At 43.6% G+C, this 20,664-nt stretch overlaps 1 protein-coding gene across 1 annotated transcript in view; it reads right to left on the bottom strand.

The window, feature by feature from the left end:
• The window catches only part of ttc27 (tetratricopeptide repeat domain 27), a 122,131-nt gene that overhangs the window by 98,466 nt on the left and 3,001 nt on the right, over positions 1 to 20,664 (bottom strand). Inside the window, exons 2-4 of the mRNA XM_055902268.1 lie at positions 14,469 to 14,649; positions 12,890 to 13,019; positions 1,664 to 1,804 (exon numbers count right to left, since the gene is read on the bottom strand). Of these exons, the coding sequence (XP_055758243.1) occupies positions 1,664 to 1,804; positions 12,890 to 13,019; positions 14,469 to 14,649 (452 nt within the window). The remainder of the gene's footprint in view (positions 1 to 1,663; positions 1,805 to 12,889; positions 13,020 to 14,468; positions 14,650 to 20,664) is intronic.

The raw sequence follows: 20,664 nt of genomic DNA, 5'->3' as shown, positions 1-20,664 counted from the left end.
CAGTTCTAGTGCCTGAACCAACTGAACACATACGACAACCCACTTTGACCCTACATACTAACACACATATCAAAAGAATGCTATAGTTAAGTGATGCTGAAACAGCCCAAAAAATAGCAAACTCCCTCTTTTATCATCTCTGACCAAAACACAAAGTGGCAGGGAAAATAACAGCTCCAAGCCATGTACATGTTTCTCTCCCCTATCCCTTCTCTCTTGCATGGCCAAAGGTAGTGAACCATGTAAAAGCCCATTTGCGTTTCAGGGAGGACATCTTTCTCATTTGCGTTGCACGAGGCCGGCTATCCCGACCGTGTCGCCGTATGGTGCGTTAATCGTCTGCCTCCCTGAATCAATATTCTCATGACACACACGGGCACACACACTGCCGTCTCAGAGGAGGGTGATACGCAGATGAACGTCACAGCCCCATCTTCTCCTCTCTTTATGACTGGGATGGGAGAGGTGGAGAAGCTGGGTGATAATAAGAAGGTACAGGGGGATGGAGAGGTGAAGGGGGCAATGGACAGCGCGCCTTTGAGTTAGACAGCCGCTGAACTCCAAGGGTAAGTGAACGTGTGTGTGTGTGTGTGTGTGTGTGTGTGTGTGTGTGTGTGTGTGTGTGTGTGTGTGTGTGTGTGTGTGTGTGTGTGTGTGTGTGTGTGTCACAAACTAATAGTATGATCTCTAGAATGGATCTTGTAGTTAAGAGTATTTCTTATCAAACCAAACATTCTTTCAGCATGTTACAATATGTAGGCAAATGTAAAGCTCTAAAACAGCCTTCTTTTGCTCTTAGGATGTGTTGGAGAGCTTCTGAAACTCAAAAAGGCAACCAATATGGAGTTAAATAACTACTATTTAGCCATTACGGCTGTAAAATATTTACAGGTGACTAACCTGCTGAAGGGAAGTGTGTAAGTTACATGCCTTACACGGAACCCAAACTGGCTGCGCGTGGGCCATCGCGCATAAATTTATTTTGCCCCCCCACACCAAACGCGATCACAATATGCAGGTTAAAATATCAAAACAAACTCTGAACCAATTATATTAATTTGGGGACAGATCGAAAAGCATTAAACATTTATGGCAATTTAGATAGTTAGCTTGCAAGCTAATTTGTCATATTTAGCTAGCTTGCTGTTGCTAGCTAATTTGTTCTGGGATATAAACAGTGACTTGGTATTTTACCTGAAATGCACAAGGTCCTCTACTCCGCCAATTAATCCACACATAAAACGGTCAACCAAATCGTTTCTAGTCATTTCTCCTCTTTCCAGGCTTTTTCTTCTCTTGACTTTATATTGCGATTGGCAAATAAATCTAGAGATGTATTGGTGTGCTGGCAAAGGAGTGAAAATCCAAACCATTACTGTGTGTGTGGACAGGGAATGGAAATGTGGGAATAGGTTTCTGCACCCACATCCAATGATTCTCCCAGTTCCAGAGGCTTAGAGCGAGAAAGGCAAATCAAGCACAGCACATCTGGAGTCAAGTACACATCCGTCTCCCTGGCCAGAATCTTCACTGTATTGCCTTTGTCGCTCAACTAATCTTTCTGTGTTGGGGAGAGACAATGTGGACGTGACGAGTGTCATTTCACAATCACAGCTCAGCTAATGTCCAGTGACAAAGTGATATCTCCGCTATGTTCTCTTACCTGGAGGCTATCCAGCTTGGCAGAGCAGTTGACCAGCAGGACCCTGGCCAGCAGCAGGAGGAAGGGATTCCCCACCAGGCAGTACACCGACTCTCCATCCAGGAGAAGACTGCTGAGCAGGGCTGAGGTCAGGGCCCCAGGCTAGGAGGGAGAGAGAGGACACAGAGAGGAGTTAGACTGGTATACGGCTGAGGAAAAGATCCATGATCTGTTGTCGCTTTGCTGCTCTGTCCCCTGAAGTGATGCCCGAGACGACAACAGATCTCTAACCCTCTTTCCGCATCCTTCCTGCGACTTTCCGGCTCCTCCCGGCACATTCCCACTTGGTAGGTTGATGGAGCCCAGCTGAGGGGCATTAGTCAATCGAGTGTGTGATTGGCTGGACAATCAGACCCAACAGTTGACCGGTTGGGTCTAAAAGACAGTTTAAGAAATGGTAGAACTTCAGTAACAAAAGGTTAAGTTCCATATCTGTAAGCATTTCTGTAGGTAAATTGTGTAATAAAGCCTAAGTTTGAACCGTTTACTCTGTCTGCCTCACTGAGCCTCCATACCCGGAGACCTTCTTAGCTCTACTCCATGGCAGTGGCCTGTCCCCAGGCTCTGTCACAGTGGGTATGAGGGGAAGAGCGATTTACCCAGAGAAACATCTTGATTCTTGCCTGTGTCTCCAGTCCACTACTTTGAACAAACACTTTAATTAACTCAATAAGTGCAACTTTATACCTTTTTTCCCCAATATGCAGTGGCACATTAGTGATGGCATGCACTTATTGAGTTGATCACAATGCATAAATGGAGGAGCACCATTTACAAGGGTCCTCTAAACGACAAGGTAGATGAATCACAGCCTGGAAAAGTATTCAACAGCAGAATGACGGTCTCTGGTGTAATGAGGGATTAAGTCGACCAATCGCGTCTCCTCACCCCCACATAATTGGGTCCTGTCCCCCTCACATTACTCCTACAGTTGTCACGATAACATTTTACAAACGATACAATACCAGTCCAAGTATCATGACACCAAGTAGTATCGCAATACTACAGGGGGGGGGGAAATTCAGTGACATGTATACTACACAGTATATACACACACTAAACTCTCACAAACACACACTTTTACGCTGCTTCTTGAGCATGGTAGTTAACCCCCAACAACTGCTCCCCGGGCACAGATGAAGTGGATGTCGATTAAGGCAGACCCCGGCACCTCTCCGATTCCGAGGGGTTGGGTTAAATGCGGAAGACAAATTTCAGTCTACTACTTCTTGTCCAGATACCTAGTCACTTTACCCAGCCTTCATGTACATACGTACCTTGTACCCCTGCAAATTGATCTGGTACTCCCTGTATATAACTGCATTTGTGTATTTTATTCCTCGTGTTACCATTTGTAACCCGTTTCAAGAAGCTAGGCGTGTGTCGCACATCACTACTTCACAGGAGGCATTTGAACTTTATTTTTATTATCAATATACTTTTTTCGCAGGAATGTCTTCTGGAACATGTGAACTTTCATGTGCCTTAATAACAAACTTGTATGCCATTTGTAAATACAAATGAGTTAAATTTACAGCTATCCATGATTGGCTGAGATAATGGATGGGCTGGACATGCCGAGAGATGAGTTCGGATTGGTCTGCCATGTAGCATGCTTCGGTCTATAACATTAGCTGCTCAGTATCTGCAGATAGAACTTTATACAGCAGCTTGTTTTTTAAAGAATTCATTAACTGAGGTGTTGCTTCCACTCAACGTTTCTGCCCTGAAATCAACAGGCACTATTAGACAAAGATCAGTGTGAAAAAGTTGTGATTGACTATTTTCTGGAGGACGACCTTGCCATGCTGACTCTCTCTGATACTGAAAATGAATCAGACGATGAGGAAATGCCTGAATTATGTAAAAACATTTATTGAACCAGGCATTAATCTTCTGATGAAAGTGATGGGGAAGAAACGGAGACCAACAGTGTTGTCACAGAAGTTGACCGAGTTTTGAAATCGGTGGAATGCCTGGTGGAAGCAGAGAGATGATTGCCAAATGTGGCGAAAGTCGAAAACAGAAGGCTGTTGTATAAAACACCTGTCTCCGGATTACATCTTGAAAATAAGAGCTACCATGGCATCCATGACAGAGGGAGAAGTTGTCATCCATGTATATTTGTAAGAGTCTTGCTACATTTTCAGATATGCGTTTCTAATTTTGTCAGAAAGTCTTTTTCATTGCTAGTTCCAGCCTAATGTTAGCTAGCTATCCAACATTGACCCTAGTTGGTTAGCTTTCGTTACCTGCAGATTCACGCATGGTGCATAGTAGTAATGTCGCATTCAAAACAACTGGGAATTCTGAAAAATAGGAGGTCAAATTATGATGTCTGATCTTCAGGTCGGAAAGACGGAGCTCTAGGAGGAGGCCCGGGTTGCTGAGTTGGAATTCCGAGTTGGATGACCATTTCAAATCTATTTTTCCGAGTTCCCAGTTGTTTTGAACACGGCATTATAGTTGAGATTATGGTTCATTGTTTACATGTCTAAACAAAATAAAGACTCCACTATGCAAGTAACCATTTCAATGTACCGTTTACACCTTCTGCATGTGACAAATAAACGTTGATTTTATTTGATATAGTGTGTGTTTACTAGAGATGATAATGTGAAGAACATGACCTGCACCAAAATCAGATTAGGAAATAGGCAGAGGACTAGACAAAAAGTGCATTTTTACTACTACTTATTGCTACTACTTTCACTATTTTAAGTCTTGAAATCTATGGTTGTTTACTACACTACCTTATTCACTCGGTTTAGCACATGGCCTCAAGTGATCCTGAAAGAAATGGGTGGGGCTAAATCTTAAGAGGGTGTGAACTATGCTGAATGGGTGTAGACAAAGAAGAGCTCTCCAGTAGGTGTACCAAAGCATTCAAGGTCCATTTTCTCAAAAGTATGGTTACAAGTTTATCAACTTTCAAAGCAGAATTACTTTCCCATTGTTCCTCAACTGTAGTGTATGATATACAATTTTCTAGCTCTGAGTCTCTACTTTTATCCAAAGTAAAAAACTATTTCAAATTTTGCTACATAGGAATCCAGGTGGTGGGTCATCTTTTTATTTATTTATTTATTTTATTTTTTATTCTGCATCGCTGGGAAGTGCTCGTAAGCAAGCATTTCACAGTAAAGTCTACACCCGTTGTATTCGAAGCATGCGACAAAAGAAAATGTGAGCACAACACCTGGACGCTTGTTGCAGCTTTCTAAAAGTTATGTGCATGTGCTGTCACTGATAATCACACTTCTCCTCAATGCAACACATATTCAATTAAGTTCAAACTGTTCACTGTATAATAAAATTGCATAGAACGGCTTATTTGCTCATATTTGCAAAGGACTACCTGTGATTTGGCTAGAGGAAAGGGAGGAATATACATGCATAATGATCTGCATGTCATTGTGGCAGTAAGGGGAAAACTGCATGAATTCTTGTTTACTCTTCAGTTAACAGACACTCTCCCTCCCTCCGTCACACACTATCTCCCTCTCATAAAAATACACACCACTATCTCTCCCACAAACACATACTGATCCCAAACAGAATGTACAAATAACCAGAAAGATAGATTTTTGATATAGTTTAGGCTTACATTACGCCTACGTAAATCCTACATTTGAAGCACATCTCCTGAGTAGCAGACCCATTTCCTTTCTTCCTGGGCCAATCAAATTTGACAAGAGCTACTGTCATTTCAATGTTGTTATCTAGGTAGGTAACATGACTGAACAACATTGTTTGTTATCAATCTAATAATTAACAACCCAGGCTTAGTTTAAAAACAGCCCGTGACATGGTTTGTGAAATTATATAAAATGTGCATGCTCTCTGTGCTGTAAAGCTAACTGCCCGCTCTGCCCATTCATCGCCATTCACCCATTGATGTCGTAACTCTCCTGATCAACACCTGTGAATGCTTTATGCATCTCTCTAATGTCAATATGCCTTCTCTACTGCTGTCTTGGCTAGTTCTTACTGTTTTATTTCACTGTAGAGCCCTCAGTCCTGCTCAACATGCCTTAGATAGCTCTATTGTCCCACCCCACACACATGCAGAGACCTCACCTGGCTTAACTGGTGCCCCCAGAAATGCTTATTGAAATTCTCGATTATTGTAGATTTATCAGTGGGGACAGTGTTTCCAAGCCTCAGTGCAGTGGGCAGCTGGGAGGAGGTTCTCTTATTCTCCATGGACTTTACAGTGTCCCAGATATTTTTGAAGTTTGTGCTACAGGATGCAAATTTCTGTTAGGAAAGCAAAGGCTAGCCTTATCAAACTGCCTGTGTATATTGGTTCCTGTTCAACATCTTTCATATCGTCTGAGATCCCTAAAGATTGGAAAGCTGCCGCGGTCATCCCCCTCTTCAAAGGGGGAGACACTCTAGACCCAAACTGTTACAGACCTATATCTATCCTACCCTGCCTTTCTAAAGTATTCGAAAGCCAAGTTAACAAACAGATCACCGACCATTTCGAATCCCATCATACCTTCTCCGCTATGCAGTCTGGTTTCCGAGCCGGTCATGGGTGCACCTCAGCCACGCTCAAGGTCCTAAACAATATCATAACCGCCATCGATAAAAGACAATACTGTGCAGCCGTATTCATCGACCTAGCCAAGGCTTTCGACTCTGTCAATCACCACATTCTTATCGGCAGACTCAGTAGCCTTGGCTTCTCAAATGACGGCCTCGCCTGGTTCACCAACTACTTCTCAGACAGAGTTCAGTGTGTCAAATCGGACCTCTGGCAGTCTGAGGGTGCCACAGGGTTCAATTCTCAGGCCGACTCTTTTCTCCGTATGTATCAATGACGTCACTCTTGCTGCTGGTGATTCTCTGATCCACCTCTACGCAGACGACACCATTCTGTATACATCTGGCCTTCTTTAAACACTGTGTTAACAAACCACCAAACGAGCTTCAATGCCATACAACTCCAACTGCTCTTAAACGCTAGTAAAACTAAATGCATGATCTTCAACCGATCGCAGCCCGCACCCGCCTGCCCGTCGGGCATCACTACTCTGGACGGTTCTGATTTAAAATATGTCGACAACTACAAATACCTAGGTGTCTGGTTAGACTAAACTCTCCATCCAGACACACATTAAGCATCTCCAATCCAAAATTAAATCTAGAATTGGCTTCCTATTTCGCTAACAAAACCTCCTTCACTCATGCTGCCAAACATACCCTCGTAAAACTGACTATCCTACCGATCCTTGACTTCGGCAATGTCATTTACAAAATAGCCCCCAACACCCTACTCAGCAAATTGGATGCAGTCTATCACAGTGCCATCCATTTTGTCACCAAAGCCACATATACTACCCACCACTGTGATCTGTAGGCTCTCATTGGCTGGCACTCACTACATATTTGTCGCCAAACCCACTGGCTCCAGATCATCCGTAAGTCTTTGCTTGGTAAAGCCCCGCCGTAGCTCACTGGTCACCATAGCAGCACCCACCTGTAGCACGCGCTCCAGCAGGTATATTTAACCGTTCATCCCCAAAGCCAAAACTTCCTTTGGTCGCCTTTCCTTCCAGTTCTCTGCTGCCAATGACTGGAACGAATTGCAAAAATCACTGAAGCTGGAGACTCATATCTCCCTCTCTAACTTTAAGCATCAGCTGTCAGAGCAGCTTACTGATCACTGTACACACCCAATCTGTAAATAGCACACCCAACTACCTTATCCCCATATTGTTACTTATCCTCTTGCTCTTTTGCACCCCAGTATCTCTACTTGCACATCATCATCTGCACATCTATCACTCCAGTGTTAATGCTAAATTGTAATTATTTCACCTCCATGGCCTATTTATTGCCGTACCTTCCTACTTCTACATTCGCAAACACAGATTTTTCCTATTGTGTTATTGACTGTACGTTTGTTTATCCTGTGTGTAACTCTTGTTTTGTCGCACTGCTTTGCTTTATCTTGGCCAGGTCGCAGTTGTAAATGAGAACTTGTTCTCAACTGGCCTACCTCGTTAAATAAAGGTGAAAAAAATAAAAAAGCATGCTCCATTTTTCCTCTATTACTCAGACGCTGCATGACAGCGAACTTGCAATTGCAAAGCCTACACAGACTGTCCTGTGCACTTGGTTATACCAAGCATTAAAATGATACAATGTATTATCTTTGCTCGCTCTGCTTCAATGTATCAAATGTAACAGTAGACTCACCATGGTCTGCATCCCCACTCGCCATCACGGCTAAATTCTATTTAAAAAACTGATTGATGAATAGAGGCGTAGGAAGAGCAGACAGAAGCAGGTGAGGGATGGCTGGAAGGACATGCGGCTGCCTGCTGGCTGATTACAGCTACCACATGTGAGATGTGCATGAAAGTGACATTATTGGACTGACGCATACAAGACTATTAGTTGCTGTTGCTTAAATTTAACTGAATTTATAAATAAAACTGACATTAGAAACATTTCAGAACAGGCGCCAACTGGTTCTTTAGATTGGCAGGGACGGAAAATGTGATAGTATCATATGAAATGGTACTACGGTAGTCTAAAATGTTGGTATCATAAGTATCATGACGTTTTGGTACTGTGATATTACCATTGTTCTGTTATACCGTACAACACTACTTCATCCTTCCTCCGCAGACTCACTCTATACATCCTCATTACCCAGAGCAAAGGGTACAAGGGGTAATCTGTCCTCACCATTCATCAAACCATGTCAGAGAGACACAGTGCTGCCACACACACACACAATTCCTGCATCTAAAATCAAATTGACTTGTAAAACAGTTGATGGGCTGGAAAAGTCTTCTCAGAACAGTCTAAAAAGTCGAGCTCCTCTAGGTCAGACCTTGGGAGGGAGGGTGGCTGTGGATACATTTTAAAAAGCAGTGTGCGTTTAGTTTAAGTAGAGAAAAGGAGATGGAGTAACTGTTACTCAGGGTGTCTGTTAGTAGGCAAGGGCTGATAAAAATAAAAGCAGATAAAACTTGCGACCAAAATGACCGGAAGGAAAAAAATCACATTGCAAAATAATGCTTTTTATTCATTGATGGAAATACCAGTCAATGTAAATACAATTTACCGTCATGCTCATCAGTCTGTTCATTTTCATAATTTAGTGTAATTAAATTGGCCTGTGTGTATTTTCTTTAGTCATCATGCATCTTATTTATCCAACACAACAACACAACGATCACCCGCCACATGGGGCGGCTGAGGAGCCTAGTGTTTAGAGCGTTGGACTAGTAACCGAAAGGTAGCAAGTTCGAATCCCCGAGCTGACAAGGTACAAATCTGTCGTTCTGCCCCTGAACAAGGCAGTTATAACCCACTGTTCCTAGGCCGTCATTGAAAATAAGAATTTGTTCTTAACTGACTTGCCTAGTTCAATAAAGGTAAACATGTGCACATGAGCGGGATTTCTCCTGCATCTCCTCAGCTGGTTGCTGCTGGTGTAAAACGTGCTTTCATAAGCCCATTCATTACCCAACAATTCTAAAAGCAATCGCGTGTGAAACAGTTTTGGTGCACGATTATAAAGAGCTACTATTTTTATTACTCAGGTGCGCGCGCACCTCCCTCAACATTATCAGGACAGAGCCAGACACATGCTCATTGCTAACATGGAGCACTCCAAACAAAAGACAATGAAGAAAAAAAACTTTCATTTGTTTTTTTTGACAATCTCGTAAATGATGGTTATGAAATAAACCAAAAATTGCTTCTTACAAGTGTAGGAGGTTGTGAACTCAGCAAAAATTGTTTCTACTCCGAGAATGAGTACGGCAAATGAGTGTAATTAACACATGCATTAACAGAACTGAATGAAAACAAATTACGAATATTAACAGTGCATTTACTACTGGTGACAATTGTAATAGGGAATCGCAAAAAATAAAAGGGCAAACTATTCACACAATGAATGTGCAAGAATTGGCGGGAGACAGCTGAGCCATTCTTGAGACTCGCCTATATCGTCGCAGGTGTCCAAATACTTTTGGTCATGTCGTGTATGACAATCTGGATACCACCCAAGCCTGATCCACAGCAAAAAAAAAAATGTTTTTACTTCTTCGGGATCGATGTCCACGGGACAGTTGAGCTAACGTAGGCTAATATGATTAGCATGAGGTTGTAAGTAACAAGAACATTTTCCAGGACAGACATATCTGATATTCGCAGAAAGCTTAAATTCTTGTTAATCTAACAGCACTGTCCAATTTACAGTAGCTATTACAACACCCCTGTGCAAGAAATAACACCTACTTTGTTTATTAAAGTTATTAATAAACAAAGTAGGCACATTTGGGCAGTCTTGATACAAAATGTTATACAGAAAAGCAATGTTTTGCACATACACTGATGCCATCTAGTGGCCAAACTCTAAATTGCACCTGGGCTGGAATAATACATTATGGCCTTTCTCTTACATTTCAAAGATGGTACAACAGAAAAATTACTAAAAAAATATATACACTGCTCAAAAAAATAAAGGGAACACTTAAACAACACAATGTAACTCCAAGTCAATCACACTTCTGTGAAATCAAACTGTCCACTTAGGAAGCAACACTGATTGACAATAAATGTCACATGCTGTTGTGCAAATGGAATAGACAAAAGGTGGAAATTATAGGCAATTAGCAAGACACCCCCAAAAAAGGAGTGATTCTGCAGGTGGTGACCACAGACCACTTCTCAGTTCCTATGCTTCCTGGCTGATGTTTTGGTCACTTTTGAATGCTGGCGGTGCTCTCACTCTATTGGTAGCATGAGACGTAGTCTACAATCCACACAAGTGGCTCAGGTAGTGCAGTTCATCCATGATGGCACATCAATGCGAGCTGTGGCAAAAAGGTTTGCTGTGTCTGTCAGCGTAGTGTCCAGAGCATGGAGGCGCTACCAGGAGACAGGCCAGTACATCAGGAGACGTGGAGGAGGCCGTAGGAGGGCAACAACCCAGCAGCAGGACCGCTACCTCCGCCTTTGTGCAAGGAGGTGCACTGCCAGCGCCCTGCAAAATGACCTCCAGCAGGCCACAAATGTGCATGTGTCTGCTCAAACGGTCAGAAACAGACTCCATGAGGGTGGTATGAGGGCCCGACGTCCACAGGTGGGGGTTGTGCTTACAGCCCACCACCGTGCAGGACGTTTGGCATTTGCCAGAGAACACCAAGATTGGCATATTCGTCACTGGCGCCTGTGCTCTTCACAGATGAAAGCAGGTTCACACTGAGCACATGAGCACATGTGACAGACGTGACAGAGTCTGGAGACGCCGTGGAGAACGTTCTGCTGCCTGCAACATCCTCCAGCATGACCTGTTTGGCGATGGGTCAGTCATGGTGTGGGGTGGCATTTCTTTGTGGGGCCGCACAGCCCTCCATGTGCTCGCGAGAGGTAGCCTGACTGCCATTAGGTACCGAGATGAGATCCTCAGACCCCTTGTGAGAACATATGCTGACACATGCACATTTGTGGCCTGCTGGAGGTCATTTTGCAGGGCTCTGGCAGTGCACCTAGTTGCACAAAGGCGGAGGTAGCGGTCCTGCTGCTGGGTTGTTGCCCTCCTACGGCCTCCTCCACGTCTCCTGATGTACTGGCCTGTCTCCTGGTAGCGCCTCCATGCTCTGGACACTACGCTGACAGACACAGCAAACCTTTTTGCCACAGCTCGCATTGATGTGCCATCCTGGATGAACTGCACTACCTGAGCCACTTGTGTGGGTTGTAGACTCCGTCTCATGCTACCAATAGAGTAAGAGCACCGCCAGCATTCAAAAGTGACCAAAACATCAGCCAGAAAGCATAGGAACTGAGAAGTGGTCTGTGGTCACCACCTGCAGAATCACTCCTTTTGTGGGGGTGCCTTGCTAATTGCCTATAATTTCCACCTTTTGTCTATTCCATTTGCACAACAGCATGTGAAATTTATTGTCAATCAGTGTTGCTTCCTAAGTGGACAGTTTGATTTCACAGAAGTGTGATTGACTTGGAGTTACATTGTGTTGTTTAAGTGTTCCCTTTATTTTTTTGAGCAGTGTATATTATCTTTTACCAGATCTATTGTGTTATATTCTCTTACATTCTGTTCACATTTCCACAAACGTCACTGTTTCCTTTCAAATGGTACTAAGAATATGCCTATCCTTGCTTCAGCGCCTGAGTTACAGGTAGTTAGATTTGGGTCAGTCATTTTAGGGGAAAATTGAAAATGGGGCAGATCCTGATAACCCATTAGGGTGTTCCCCCACAAATCACATTAAGATTATGTTAATGCATCTTAACTGAACATGCAACTCATGTAATCGCCAAAGAAACTTAATTTAACATTTGACCAAATGCATTGTGGGAAAAAACTTTTTATTTTTGTAATATTTTTAATCACTTTTTTTAGTCTTTTTTTATTACCCTTGTTCTCCCAATTTCATGGTATCCAATTGGTAGTTAGTCTTATCTCATCGCTGCAACTTCCGTACGGACTCGTGAGAGGCGAAGGTCGGGAGCCGTGCGTCCTCCGAAACAAAACCCAACCAACCTGCACTGCTTCTGGACACAATGCCCGCTTAACCCGGAAGCCAGTCACACCAATTTGTCGGAGGCAACACTATACCCGGCGACCGTGTCAGTGTGCATGCTCCCGGCCCGCCACAGGAGTTGCTAGAGCTTGATGGAACAAGGACATCCCAGCCGGCTAAACCCTCCCCTAACCCGGACGACGCTGGGCCAATTGTGCACCGCCCCATGGGTCTTGCGGTCAAGGCCGGCTGGTCTCGAACCAGGATCTCTAGTGGCACAACTAGCACTGCGATGCAGTGCCTTAGACCAACGCGCCACTCGGGAGGCCCGACAATACCATTCTGAACAGCACACAGTGGTTCCATGTGACAGATTAAAATCTCTCTGAGAAACTTAGAAAGAGGGGGAATCTAAAGATGCAACAACTAGAATGGGTTGCTAATAGGATTGTGCCTTTGGCTACTGGACAAAAATTATATAATTACTCCTGTCTATACAAATAAATACAATAATTTTAAATAATTAACCAGAAAGCATGACTTCTTAAGCATCCAATGCCTATGAGTCTGGTAAATGTATCAAGTGGGCAGTAAATAAAAAATTTCCCAGTCACGTTGTCTGGCGCCACATTTTCATAAAACAAAAACCCTGCTGTTACTGTACCTCAGTGAGGGAGATGAGCAGGGCCGGAGGAAGCAGGTCAGGGACATGGATGGCGACAGGTGGACCCGTCCAGTTACTCTGGGCAAAGAGGTGCAAGCAGGCCACCGCCAGAGCCAGCAAGGCATTCTCCCTGAGAAACAGAAGAAAGCAATGTCACAATGAATAGGAGCGAGATCGGGGGGGGGGGTGAGAGAACAGAGTCTGGGGGACAGAGAGAAAGAACAATGAGGGAGACCAGAGGGAAGGCACAGAACTATTAGACACTAGAGAAAAACGAAAACAGGAAACAAAACAAAGGAGGAGCAACAGAAAGGCTAGAGAACTAAATGAAAGGGAGTTCAGAGGTAGAGAAGCATTAAAACGAGGCTTCCAAAAAGAGCGACCACAAGCTCAGTACAGAGACGAAGGGGGAGAAAGAAACACTGAAGATACGGTCATTTAATCTCCAGACTGCGAATCAGGCCGGCAGCCTTCCTGAAGTGGATACAGCGGGCTGCTCCAGTCCTCGCAGCAGGACTCATTCAATAGGGCGTCTGGGCTGTCCAGGCACAGACTCAGGGCAAAAAGGAACTGCTTCCCATCAATTAAAGCTATGCATACACACAGTACAGGCCACTCCAACACACCTAGCTGACTAACGCTGTAGCAGAAAATGGAAAGAGACCGAAATAAATTATCCAATACAGGAGGGGGATAGAGTAGCAACACCCGCTGAAATACCCATTCTCCCACGGGACAGGAGGAGATGTTAAGCTGTTCTTATTAAAAATTAATAATTCATAGAGCAGGAAGCTTCATTGAGCTCCATTCAGCGAGGGAACAGCCCGTGCCTGGTAATTCTCCTATCACTCCCCTCAATAAAAGTCACTGTGTACTAGGGCTGGGCGATATGGCCTAAAAATCCTCACAAAAAATATGATTTATGGGTGATTCATACTATATATATATATATATATATATTACTTTTTTTGTTATGTTCTCAAAATAAGCTTTGTTGTGCAATTAAAGGTAAAATACACTGAATTTCAAACAGTCAGCAATAATCTAATGAAATCAGGGCTTGTGAAATTATACCTAGGCTATTAAAAGCCTTCCAAAACCGTAAGACCCACAAAAAAATATGAAAATGCACTTTGTTACAATTTTAACCAGAACAATACATAACGCACATTCACTAATAATGACTAATGCTGCCATTGGTACCATAATGCCACGCACAACAAACTGAGCATTAATTTTCCAGAATTAATATTCATTGATACTCCCGTTTAAGTAGTGTCCGCTCTGCGTACAATTTGAGGAGTTTAGACAATAAGGTTATCATTAGAAAAGTTAACGTCTCTATTACAGTAAGATAAGTTTATTCATTCATAGTGCTGTACACTTAAGGCAATCTGTCGGCTTATATGAAAGTATATTAAATCTTGTTTAGCATTGTTTAATGCAGTGTCCACCAACTTTGATCCTGGAGAGCTATGCAGGCTTTTGTTCCAGCCCAGCACTAAAAACACTTTATTCAATGAATTGATTAACATTGAACGTGTCAGCATGAGATCCCTACTCAGTTATTGTTTCTTACCGGTCAGCCTTGTCCTCCTGTGTGCTGTCGTTGAGGTAGGCCAGGACCCGTCTCTCCAGGTAGGCATCGATGGACTCTCTATCGCTGCCGTCTCCACCACCGAGCAGGTCCAGGACTTGAGGACTCAGCAGCACCGCCTCAAAGTCTCCATCGAACAGGGACTGCAGCAGGGGACCCGCCTCTGGAAAGCAAACAAGAAGCAGTGAGATAGAGGTAACACAAGACAATGGCAATGGCATCAGAGATGTGTCTTGTGTGTATCTGTAATAATGGGTGGCTCAAAATATGATTGTTAAACATAGCCTAAGTATTTAGTTATTCTGAAGCTATTCACAATTTTGCTATCGTCTACACAGTTTTTCCTTTGACTGCATGGCGTAGTCTCATATCTCTGTGGAACACCCATTAGCTTTGAAAGTCACTAAGGTGCAGCCTCATTGTTTGAAATAGGTGGATCATTATCCCTCAGATACCTCTACATCCAATTCAAATTACCTCAAAGGCTACTTGTTTCTAGTCAAAGTATTAGCGCCAAACCATCTCGTTATTGTTGTCCTAGAACCATTACCATCCAGGAATGGAGAAAATCAAGCATGCCACTGGACCATACGCTGTACCTCACTCCAAGGGCCTCTTACCTCCACAACACACCTACTCTCATTTGTCATATTGTTAATCCAACTCCATATTCCCATTAGCAAAATGAGAATATTGAACAATGCCCTGCAGGAGATCATTTGGTGTGTGCATGCAGACTTATAGCTGTTGGAGGGACATTGCTGAAGGGGGAGGAAGAGGAACAGAATATTAAATTATAAAGAGAACAGTCTAGATATGAGGCCAAGGTGTCTCAGCCTGGAGTAATTGCATTTTATGCATTGGTTGTGTGCTTGGCTTCAGCGTCTATACAGCTTTCATTAGTTCTTTATGAGCAGGGAGGCTGGCTGGGCTCATTAGCATTGATTGCATTGCGCTTCACTGATGGGAATGAGTGAGGGCTGAGAGAGCAACGGGAAGGAAAGGCTGGGTGTACAATAGCAGAAGACTGGCAAACCTAACTAAAACAGCCCTGCAAACTGGCAAACACACACAGCGTGCGTCCCAACTATCTCTAGTACCCACAAATGTAAAAGCATTGGATTGGTGCAGGCATGGGCTAAGAGATTCCATAAACCAGTAATGTCGTTTCAAATCCATGAAGGGAAGTGAACACTTTAGGAGAAAATAGATTGGGACAGCCACAGCACACCAACGCTTCCAATGATAAAGCTAAGGGCACCATTATTGATTTGAATTAATCCATCCATTCATGTTTTGCCCAAGGTAGAAGTGGTCAGAAAGTAACATTTTGGACCTGAACGCCAAAAAATTCAAGAGAGAGGTGCTCAAAGTTGACCCATTCTGCATACCCCACCCTACCATGAGACATCCATTTCATCATCCCTGAAAACGAAAAACGGTTTGGTTTGATATCATTTCGAAGCTTAAAAAACAGAGTCATTATAAAATGAGTTAATGAAAAATAATAACAATGGTCATTTAAGCTTTAACGCGATTATCAAAAATGCCTAAACTGATTTTTTCAAGTTCATAAAATCAGAAAACGTTTTATCTATAATTTATCTTCATATGACAAGGATTGAAAAGGATTTGTCAGTAGATTGTCAACATGATTCATGATGATGGCTGCTAGCCTGCTAGCTAAGATTTTGAAAGTAAACTCAGCAAAAAAAGAAACGTCCTCTCACTGTCATTTGCATTTATTTTCAGCAAACTTAACATGTGTAAATATTTGTATGAACAAAACAAGATTCAACAACTGAGACAAACTGAACAAGTTCCACAGACATGTGACTAACAGAAATTGAATAGCGTGTCGGTGAACAAAAGGGGGGGTGGGGTCAAAATCCTAAGTCAGTATCTGGTGTGGCCACCAGCTGCATTAAGTACTGCAGCGCATCTCCTCCTCATGGACTGCACCAGATTTGACAGTTCTTGCTGTGAGATGTTACCCCACTCTTCCACCAAGGCACCTGCAAGTTCCCAGACATTTCTGGGGGGAATGGCCCTAGCCCTCACCCTCCGATCCAACAGGTCCCAGACGTGCTCAATGGGATTGAGATCCGGGCTCTTCACTGGTCATGGCTGAACACTGACATTCCTGTCTTGCAGGGAAACACGCACAGAACGAGCAGTATGGCTGGTTGCATTGTCAAGCTGGAGGGTCATGTCAGGATGAGCCTGCAGGAAGGGTACTACATGAGGGAGGAGGATGTCTTCCCTGTAACGCACAGCGTTGAGATTCCCTGCAATGACAACAAGCTCAGTCCGATGATGCTATGACACACCGCCACAGACCATGACGGACACTCCACCTGCAAATCGATGGCACTCCAGAGTACAGGCCTCGGTGTAACGCTCAGTCCTTCTACGATAAACGCAAATCCGACCATCGCCCCTGGTGAGACAAATCTGCAACTCATCAGTGAAGAGCACTTTTTACAAGTCCCGTCTGATCCAGCGACGGTGGGTTGGTTCCCAAAGGCGACATTGTTGCCGGTGATGTCTGGTGAGGACCTGCCTTACAACAGGCCTACAAGCCCTCAGTCCAGCCTCTTTCAGCCTGATGCGCACAGCCTGAGCACTGATTGTGCGTTCCTGGTTTAACTCGTGCAGTTGCTGTTGCCATCCTGTACCTGTCCAACAGGTGTGATGTTCGGATGTACCGATCCTGTGCAGGTGTTGTTACACGTGGTCTGCCACTGCGAGGACGATCAGCTGTCCGTCCCGTCTCCCTGTAGCGCTGTCTTAGGCGTCTCACAGTACGGACATTGCAATGTATTGCCCTAGTCACAACTGCAGTCCTCATGCCTCCTTGCAGCATGCCTAAGGCCCGTTCACGCAGATGAGCAGGGACTCTGGGCATCTTTCTTTGTGTTTTTCAGAGTCAGTAGAAAGGCCTCTTTAGTGTCCTAAGTTTGCATAACTGTGACCTTAATTACATACCGTCTGTAAGCATCTTAATGACCGTTCCACAGGTGCATGTTAATTAATTGTTTATGGTTCATTGAACACGCATGGGAAACAGTGTTAAAACCCTTTACAATAGGGGGCCTCCCGGGTGGCGCAATGGTCTAGGGCACTGCATTGCAGCGCTAGCTGCGCCACCAGAGTCTCTGGGTTCGCGCCCAGGCTCTGTCACAGCCAGCCGCGACCGGGAGGTCCTTGGGGCGACGCACAATTGGCCTAGCGTCGTCCGGGTTAGGGAGGGTTTGGCCGGTAGGGATATCCTTGTCTCATCGCGCTCCAGCGACTCCTGTGGCGGGCCGGGCGCAGTGCGCGCTAACCAAGGGGGCCAGGTGCAAGGTGTTTCCTCCGACACAGGCTGGCTTCCGGGTTGGAGGCGCGCTGTGTTAAGAAGAAGTGCGGCTTGGTTGGGTTGTGCTTCGGAGGACGCATGGCTTTCGACCTTCGTCTCTCCCGAGCCCGTACGGGAGTTGTAGCGATGAGACAAGAAAGTAATTACTAGCGATTGGATACCACGAAAAACTGGGGAGAAAAGGGGTAAAAAAAATAATAATAATAAAAATAAAATAAAAATTAAACCCTTTACAATGAAGATCTGTGAAGTTATTTGGATTTTTACAAACTATCTTTGAAAGACACGGTCCTGAAAAAGAGATTTCTTTTTTTGCTGAGTTTATATACACTGAGTAAACAAAACATTAAAAACACCTGCTCATTCCATGATAGACTGACTAGGTGAATGCGATGATCCCTTATTGATGTCACCTGTTAAATCCACTTCAAAGGGAGGAGACAAAGTTAAAGAATATATTTTAAGCCTTGAGACATGGATTGTGTATGTGTGCCATTCAGACGGTGAATGGGGCAAAACAAAATATGGAAGTGGGCTTTTCAAGCTCAACAGTTTCCCATGTGTACCAAGAATGGTCCACCACCCAAATGACATTCAGCCAACTTGACAACTGTGGGAAGCATTGGAGTCAACATAAAAAATAAATAAAAAATGCTAAGATGATATATGACAGAACACTCTTCAATGCAGGGTGGAGGTCATGTTTTGGCTGATAAATGTACTAAAATGGGAATAAAGTTGACATTTCAACTGGTACTACAAAGATGGTTGAAGGTCCACGCATTAGAGAACGTTGACTTGAGTGGGAATAACCATTCTTAGAAATTAAACTTTATATCTTCCATAGGAAACCTATCGCATTCATATAAATAATGAAAGTATAGGTCCGTTCCACAAATAATATTTATATGATTGAATTGACACCCACCCTGTATTCAAGTGTATGCTGTGTCTCAACCGATGACAGGCACAACACAAGCAATTCAGATTATGTAAAATGGAGTCTAAGCTACAATGTGAACATTTCCAAAATCGGAGTTGATTGGTTTTTAGATAATTGACGTTAAAGGTAGACTCCGCTAAATGCCATTGGCACAAGTACCGCAGATATTGAGATAGGCGAGATGCAAAACTTTGCTCTCACACAGTATCTTCACATGTGCCTAGGTTCCCTTCATGCTGGTAGCAAGGGCACCAAAACAGCGGAGAAGTTGAGCCTCGTGCTTCACCCATCTTAGTTGTTGCAGAAATGTACCCACTATGCCATTTACTTTATGCATCTACTTCATATTTTTTGTTACCTTTCTTTCAAGAAATAATGAAATAGTTTGACAACCCTGTTTGTAAGTTCTAAAATGATATCAAACTCAACCATTTCTCTTTTCCATTGATGGAGTCATGGACATCTCATGGAAGGGTTGGGTGTGCAAAATGGGTCAACTTTGAGCACCTCACTTTCTGACCACTTCTACCATGGGCAAATATGTATAAAAGGTTTAATTCGAATCAAAAGGGGTGTGTCAAAAAGTGATTGAAATCATATGGTAATACCCTGATTCCACTAACAAATTAGGACAGATCCAAGAACCTTCTGTAATGAAAACTGTCAATTTTATTGTTGAATGTCATTCATGTGTTTCGAGACTGATATTCAATGACAACCTGACATGCACCAAATACTAAAACAATAATCTATTTTGTGAATAACATTCAACAGCTTAAGAATGACTGTCATTGACATCAAAGCATGATGTGAAGGTGATGTGCATACATCAATATGGGTATTGCTAGTAGCTAGCACAGTTCCCGTTTATTTCCTCTTGCTAATACAATTGCTGGTGGGCTTTAATAGGCAATCACTGCACGGCTGGCCTGTGAGGTGTTGAGATATTTCACCTCACTACAAATCTAATGAAACCCAGAGGCTGCAGAGCCTAGAGGGAGTGAGGAAGGGTGAGAGAAGGAGAAAGGGAGATAAGAGGTCAAATTACAGCCCAGGGTATGACCTCTCAACCACTGTTTATAACATTTCAGCTACTCAAATACATTTCAGAACTGTCAAGAAACTGAAATTATGGAAAACAACGACCTCAAATTAGTCAGTAATTCAGCAGTCAATGTAAGGCAATTCAATATGGGAGAAATATGATTCTGAACTGCCCAAGGCCTCTCAATATTCAAGCAAACATATAATACATTAGCATACATTTCAGAATAGAGAGAGCAACAGACTCATATCTCCTACAAGAACACACAGGGCGGGGACTAGCTACACTGAACAAAAATATAAATGCAATATGTAAAGTGTTGGTCCCATGAGCTGAAATAAAAGGTCACAGAAATGTTCCATACACACAAAAAGCATATTTCTCTCAAATGTTTGCTTAGATCCATGTTAGTGAGCATTTGTACTTTGCCAAGATGATCCATCCACATGACAGGTGTAGCGTATCAAGGTGTGGCATACCAGCCACCCCAGACAGCTGATGAAACTGTGGGTTTGCACAAACTGTCAGAAAACATCTCAGGGAAGCACATCTGCGTGCTCGTCATCTTCACCAGGGTCTTGACCTGCGTGCAGTTAGGCGTCGTAACCTACTTCAGGGGGCATGCTAGAGAAGTGTGCTCTTCACGGATGAATCCTGGTTCCAACTGTACCGGGCAGATGGCAGACAGCGTGCCTGGCGTCGTGTGAGCGAGCGGTTTGCTGATGTCAACGTTGTTAACAGAGTGCCCCGTGGTGGCGGTGAGGTTATGGTACATTACAGATACAAAAGTATGTGGACACCTCTTCAGATAAGTGGCTTTGGCTATTTC

The sequence above is a fragment of the Salvelinus fontinalis genome, chromosome 37 (genome assembly GCF_029448725.1).
Source record: "Salvelinus fontinalis isolate EN_2023a chromosome 37, ASM2944872v1, whole genome shotgun sequence".
Lineage (NCBI taxonomy): Eukaryota > Metazoa > Chordata > Actinopteri > Salmoniformes > Salmonidae > Salvelinus > Salvelinus fontinalis.
The sequence above is the reverse complement of the archived record's forward strand: the minus strand, read 5'-3'. Positions and strand labels throughout refer to the sequence as shown.